This window comes from Aquila chrysaetos, chromosome 7 (genome assembly GCF_900496995.4).
Source record: "Aquila chrysaetos chrysaetos chromosome 7, bAquChr1.4, whole genome shotgun sequence".
NCBI classification, from domain to species: domain Eukaryota; kingdom Metazoa; phylum Chordata; class Aves; order Accipitriformes; family Accipitridae; genus Aquila; species Aquila chrysaetos.
In genome coordinates this window covers 12,569,794-12,577,144 of record NC_044010.1, presented here as the reverse complement: position 1 = coordinate 12,577,144, position 7,351 = coordinate 12,569,794, and the positions used below count along the sequence as shown (strand labels likewise).

General features: G+C 39.9%; 1 protein-coding gene across 4 annotated transcripts in view; it reads right to left on the bottom strand.

The window, feature by feature from the left end:
- Window positions 1-1,090: 1,090 nt before the first annotated feature.
- Window positions 1,091-7,351, bottom strand: part of TMPRSS7 (transmembrane serine protease 7) — a 30,853-nt gene continuing 24,592 nt past the window's right edge. For all 4 annotated transcript variants that reach the window (XM_030020591.2, XM_030020592.2, XM_030020593.2 and 1 more), the window contains 5 exons: window positions 6,655-6,771; window positions 5,211-5,388; window positions 4,763-5,031; window positions 3,603-3,739; window positions 1,091-1,329 (listed from right to left, as the gene is read on the bottom strand). In XM_030020591.2, the coding sequence (XP_029876451.1) occupies window positions 1,159-1,329; window positions 3,603-3,739; window positions 4,763-5,031; window positions 5,211-5,388; window positions 6,655-6,771 (872 nt within the window). In that variant the 3' untranslated portion in view covers window positions 1,091-1,158. The remainder of the gene's footprint in view (window positions 1,330-3,602; window positions 3,740-4,762; window positions 5,032-5,210; window positions 5,389-6,654; window positions 6,772-7,351) is intronic.

Genomic DNA, 7,351 nt, shown 5'->3' with positions numbered 1-7,351 from the left:
AAAACCTAGAAAAAAAACCAAAACAAGCCCAAGAAACCTCAGCCCCAGAAAACAAAAAGGGAACAAACCAACCCCAACACAGATCACACAGAGACTACAAAAGGGATTAACTGGAAGGCAATCCTCACAGCTCAGGAACACAAACTACAACTGTAGACAGACTGCTTTGTTCAAGTCCTCTTTTTTTCAACAGCCTATTGCTGCTACACACACAACCTGCTGACTGACTGATGCTTTGACCCTTCCTTCATAGAAAAGAAACCCACAGAAAAAGCCTAGAGAAAATAAAACATCTTTTGTGTCATCTCTAAAAATTGTAACAGGATTTTTTTAAAATTATATACATTCAAGAGAGCCCAATTCCATAGCAGTACCTCTCAGAGGGTAGAAGCATCAGTTTTACTTAGGCAAGGACAAGATCATTGCAGTAACACTCATCACCATGTTTACTTATCTTGTTAAGTTTGCCTGAAGATAAAGAATTCAAATTTTCAAGTGGATGAACTTAAATATGAGGAAATGAAAGAGGTAGTAGCTCCAAATCATGCAGTTAATTAAACTGAAAGTTGGAGAAGGAATAAGACTAATGCTTTGTTCCATGCTTAACTGCAGAACTGATCTCCAAAAATGAAGGCCCTATAGATTTGAGAGGATTGAGTTCACTTTTTGCAATCCCTCCTCTTCCTCTCTCTCTGTCAGCTGCCTTTGGTGGAGGAGGTAGGGAGTAGTATTTGCAAGAGTACTAACAGTTAATTGCTACTTCACAGTTACTACTGTATTGGGCCATAAATATCTCAGAGGAGATGACTGAGTAAGACTTAAGCTCTGTCTGTAGGTGGTCAATTGTATCTTCAGCCTCCTGACAGCTGATTGCATACGCACTTAGCTGGTGCCTGGAAAATGAACACAAAGTGCCAGAAGTTTATTATTGCACCTCCTCCTGTGTTTCCAGACATCTGCACAGAACCACCACCACAAAGAACAATGTCTTCCTCTTTCACTAAGGTTTGAACGAAGAGTATTTGTTACTTCCATACGTGTACTCCAGAATCAGCAGGAAGACGTGCAAAGAAATTCCACCACTGAACAGTTTTACCAAATATGATTTTTAATTAAGATATCCAGGACATGTTTTATTTCAGGAAAACAGTTTTCAAGTTACAAGACTGAAGGCACATATTTGTGAATCCATGGTGCAAAATTTGACACTCTTGTGTAGACACCTGGGAAATTTGGTCTTCCACATCCATAACCCCAGCTAACAATGCCAGTCAAAAACCATTTTCCACCTCCATTGCTTTGACATGACAATGGTCCACCGGAATCACCCTAAAAAGAAAATATGGGTTGTATGTGTTTACAATACGGATTATGAAAACTGGGACAAAATTCCACAGGAGATATTTTGCCTGAGTAATTCCAACAGTGATTATATTTTCCCATTCACATAGTTCAAACCATCAGATAGTCAACAGGCGTTTTTTTCTTGAAGTAGATGGGATTACACAGTTGTACCAAAGTTTGCTCTTTCACAGGAAAGAGGGCTAGCTCTCAATCTTTAAAGACACTAATAAAGATATTACTTTTAATGGACTAGATTTGAAATTCACATTTTGTTTCCTAGCCTCAAACTTACAGCTAAACCCCAAATCTGCTACTTAATATCTATGTTCATTTATAGGTTACACACCTAAGGACTCCAAAAAATAGTAAGCTTTTTAAAAAAAAAAATCAAAAATAAAATAAATGTAATAAATTAAATACAATATTTAATAGTGATATAACTTCTTTCAAATTAAAGATAAATGGAAACAGATTGAATCCCTCAACTGATTTGCTGATTTGTTTTGGGGTTTTTGTTTGGTGTTGTTTGTTTTTTGGTTTTTTTTTTTTTTTTTTTTTTAAAGAAGGAAAAAAACCCTAATGTTGTCATCTAGTAGATGTAATGTTTAGGAACACATAATGTCTTTGTAATTAGAGCAGTTAAAATGAAGTCTAAGTTTGAAGTTTAAGACTTCAAAGTTTTATACAGGATGGCATAATTCCATAATACAGGACAAAGCAAATAGTACTCTTCCTTTATAGGGTATTCTTGTAGAAATATATTGGCAGAGGTTCAGGGAAAAAAAAAAAGTGCCACCATTTGGGGACAATTTCTTGGACAAAGCTTACACTTTCCTGTAAGACTCCGCTGTACGCACATCTCTGAAAAAGACAGCTAGTAGCAAGTCAATCTTTACCAAAACATTGGATGCAATAAAGAACTTCCAAAAGCAAAAGGTGAGTTTGTAAAATTTAAATATTTTGCAAGAGAAGTGCCTTCCTTCTAGACATTTATTTTGTTAGATATAGCAAAGCATTTTGCTTTAACTTTATAGGATGTTAGGATATGCAGGTTGGAAGGGATGTCAGGAGATGATCTAGCAAAGCCACCTGCTGCTCAAAGTAGAATTATCCTGAATTGCCTCACAAAACTGTTAAAGATATATCTTGGAAGGTAATTTTTTTTCCTTCCCTGACAGTTAAGATTTTGCATTTAGAGAGAGTCAAATTTTCAAGTTTTTTCTTTAACTCCTGGGACAAAAGAAAAGCAGAACACCAACACTTTTCAAAAAACAGAAATCCCATATTTTGGTCAGCTCCAGCAATTGCCAGACACAGTCACAAATCATTTGCCCTTACAGAAATGCAGCCAAAAGACCTGTAGATTATGTCTTTCCTTGGCCAAATCTTGAGTGGCCATACAGATAACTGCAGAAATTCTCCAGTTAGTGAAAATGGTGCTTAATGTCAATGATCTCGCTAATCTCTAAAAAGCTGCTGGTACATTATACTCCCTCAGAAAGCCCTCAGACATTCCTTGCCCTGAGAGCCATTGTGGTCTCTCTCACTTTTCTGTAGACCAGTGAATGCTAGAACATCTTGAATATTCCAGATCATCTCCATCATAAAAAAATTGGTAGTTTTACTATTATTTTAGCAGTAAATTTACTACTATTTTAGTAGTAAATATATAGGTTTTATATAAGTTCTATATAATTTAATATAGTATATATTATATAACATATATAATATAAACTATGATATATTAAATATATATAGTGTGTATATATATAGCTTTACCACTATACACTAGAAGTAAATTCAGAACTTCATGTTTATTTATCTTTTAGCATTTCCAGATCAGAAATATTATACATTTGAAAAATTGTGCCTAGTTGTCTGCATCTCATCAGATAGCCCTGTAGTTCCAAGTTGGCAGGGAGGGATCCTGAAAAGAGACAAGCAAGTTTCTCAGTTTTTTCTGTGAACTGAGAGACTCTTGTGCCAAAAATTGCCTGACTTCAACTTGTTATTGGGACTTGGAAACTGACTGACCCTTGGCCTGCAGCTGAAACATAGTGATGTTACTCATGCACATAAAGCAGCAAAACTGTGAAAACGCCCAGATGACAGACGTGCTGATAGAGAACTCTTGCATTGCTGTTTTTCAGAACTGAAACGTATGGACCACAAAGTGGTCTGCCGGTCAATTCTTACATCTCATCATGCAACAATGAAAGACAAGATAAACTCTATGCAAAGTGTGCCAAGATACATACTTTGCACCCATCTCTTTTCCCAGACATTAGTCCAGCACAAAACATCCTAGCTGTGATAATCCCATATGTGGAATGACATAATGTTTGGTCAATAATTTCTACCTCTGCTTTCTGAAGAATTGCTGAACCTTCATCATCTGGAAAACAAATTGAAAGAAGGATAATTCAACAGAGCTTGGCATTTTACTCATCTATTGAAATACAAACCAAGAAGTTTTCAGTAAATATCCACAGATACTTTTAACCTCCAAGGTATTCCAGGTTCCAGACAACTAACTGCAATAATGCAGAAAGCCTCTTCTAAGTATCGGGCATTCGTGTAATGTGGTCTTGGTCCTTTGGCCACACCAAATAAAATGGCATAATCACTAGGGCTGGCCAAAAAGCTTTTTCTAATGCCTTTTGCAAAATGTCTCAAGACTTCTTAATCTGTTCTCTTTTTATTTTTAAAAGGAAACAAGATTTTACAAAGGTATTTGTAAAATAGACAAGACAGATTTGCAATTAGGGCAGTACATCTGAAGGCGTGCGATCCAAAATTAAGATTATGAGTCAGAGTTACGGAATGCAAATTGCTCTTTTGGCAGCAAAAAGAACTTGGACATATCTCAAAATTTGGTCCTCTCCATCTGAAAGGGGCAGCCCACAGTTGCAGGTGCGACCATTTTGTCAATGGGGTGGCCATTTTGTCAAGCCGCACCCCGAAGACGGAGCTGGCACCTCGCGGCCGGGGTCGGCCCTACAGGGCTGTTGAGCCTGCAGAGGCTGAGGGCGGGAGGAAGGAGACGTAGCAGTTTCATCTCCCTGTGGCAAGCAGCAAAGGGTCCGTTTGGGCATGCTAACACACCTCCAAGAGTAACAAAGGGGAAAAACAATACCGTGTTATTTCGGAGTAAGTGTAGCTCCCCTGCAAGTCTCAGCTAACAACACGAGCACACAGGACTTCGAGACCCACAGGACCAGCAGCCAATTTTCCTGAGCCTATGAAGGTATGTGCATGCAGGAACTTACTTCCATAGGACAGTAAATTCAAAACATTATCATTTTCTGCACACCTCAGCCGTGCAAGAAGAGCAGGTGTCCTGCACACTCGCCCACAGCTGCGAAGGCTGCTGTTCGCCTGGGGACAAAATTAGCTCAACTGAAGCTATAAAACTCACCTGCTTCCTGCTTTTGGCCCCAACCTGTTATCCAGCACTTGTCACCACTGCGGACTTTGTGCGAAAAGGGAGGCACGCAGATCGGCTGGATGACATGGCTCATCGTGTCCGGCCACGGCTTGCTCAGCTGCAGCAGCGCAATGTCGTAGTCGTAGTTCCTGCTGTTGTAGTATTCGTGGACTATGATCCGTCTCACCGCAGATACAAACTTGGCACGGCCTTGCGTTTGCATCCCCAGGTGAGCGCGCCACGCTCTGGGGTCAGCCAGCCTGGTTGGGAGCAAACAAACAAGATATCTCTTAAAAACGTACCCCAAAACGCCTGCCAACAGCAGGGCAGGCGAAAGAGGGGGACACGTCCCGCCTCAGTGCCGTTCAAACTCTGGAAGCTAAAGGCGTCTGGGGACGCTGGCGATGTTTGGGATAGAGTTCGGGGGAAGGCTGCTTACTTGCTCCCTTGAAAGCAGTGAGCTGCAGACACAAGCCATTCTTTTGATATCACTGAAGCCCCACAGTAAGCAGCTCCCACAAAATGGAGGCTGACCTGCCAGGGCCATTCGCCTTCCTCAGTGTTCGTACCGCCTACAATCCGAGAGATGGCATTGCTGCTCTTGCTGCTGCCACAGCCTGCAAGGGATATTTCAGGTTATAATCCCCATCCCCAGTGATTTCCTTTAATGGGAGTGCTTCCCACATAGGGCATGAAAGAGTCTTGCACTTTGAAATGTTTTGAAATCTATTTCCTTGCCCTGCTCTAATCAGAAAATTTCTCTATTTGGCTGCTATATTCCTGAAACAAGAGGTGATTCCATAAGAAAAGGCACTGGCCTGGGAAATACATTCAGTTTCTTTTCTAGCTCTGCTGCAGAAATTGGCCTCTAAATATTTCTTGTCAGAAGTGTCAAAGGAGCCACTGATTTAATAAGCATCAAAATGAATATATAAAAACAGACAGTCCCTCATCTCTTTTTAATACTGTCAGCCCTGAACTGAAAGGAATCCATCAGGAAGTAAGGAAGTTCAGCATCATCAGGACACTTATTTCTTGCCAAAACAGTGGGAATGATACCAGAAAAATGTTTATAGTAGCAGCCACATATGTGGACTTTGGTCATTTATCATTTCAGAAACCTGGTGGTCCAATTATTAATTTGCATGGAAACAACTGAAAGTCTGAAAATGTATATTACTAATTCACAGGTGAAGAATTCATGTCTCAGCACAAAAAGCTGCACGCTGTAATTTGAAGAGCAAGAAAGAAAGACCCTTCTGTAGGGCCTCGTGCCCATCATGCACATAAAGCCTCTGCTCAGGAGTTTTAGTCCCACACTCCCACACACAGGTGTTAATGCTTCTGGGCACTTTCCAGCACTCAGCCAAGGAGTCAAAAGCAGCATTAATGTTTCCAAACACAAGTAGGCATATGGGTAGTCATTTAAGAAGTCCTACTGGATCCAAGACAGGTGCTGGCAGATTTGACATACAGGTAACACGCCAGAAACAGTGGAGGGCTAGACAGAAATACCTGAGAATATTCTATTTAAGCAACTAATGCTAACCCTACTGCAGTAACCATCACCTGTTCACTACAGCAAAACAAACTGAAAAGCTTGTACAGAGGTTACTTTAGGAAGATTAGAGATGAGAACCTAACTAGACAGTCTAAGACTCCCCATAACAGTAAACTTGCCCTCCCACAAGAAATTAGGAAATTCTGCAACCAGACCTGAAGTAAAGTGATAGTGGATCATTACCCCACTATCACTGAAAGTATGCAATAAAAACTCAATACCTGCTGCCTGAGTTGTACCCACTCCAAAAAGGAAAAAATAAAGGGCTTTATTGTGTAAAAAGTTCAAAGTTCAAAAAGATGAACACTTGAGAGGGACTTACTGCAGCTGCTTTCATCACTTCCATCAATACAGTCCACAGTCCCATCGCACTTTGCGTTTTGTTTCCTAATGCAAATGTTATTCCTGCACTTAAACGTGTGGTTGGTGCAAGGAATACCTGAAATAGTTGTGGAGGGGAGAGGGGAAAAAAAAAAAAAAAAAAAAAAAAGACTATTGGCTCAGCTTAACACATGAAGACATGCCTGCACAGATAAAAGATTCATACATGTATTAATAGATAGGAGTGAACATAGCAAAAGAGCATGTTGGCTGGAATGGCTTAAACCAATCTCCAAGTAGAATAAACTATTCAAGTAGGACTGCATCTGTACTAAGGCTTGCATCAAGTTGGCTGAGTCTGAACAAAGATTTCCTCCCATCCTTTCCCATAGCACTAATGAACATGGATATAGTAGCAAAAACTTCGCTGTAAAGCAAGTGCTAGGCTAGAAAGAGAAAACATCCAGTACTCTGGAAAAAAGCTCTCCTTTATATTTCAGTATTAAATATGAACTGAAAGATCATACTGAAAGCAGTCTTACTAATTGTAATGTATTCAGTTAAACTGCAACCCCCAACCTTGGCATTTTCCTATTTCCCTGTAGCTCACAACAAATGAGGCCACTCAAATCCAATCTTTTTTTTTTTTTCAACACACTGAAGTATCCTGTAACCATTTACACAGACTGTTTAGTCAA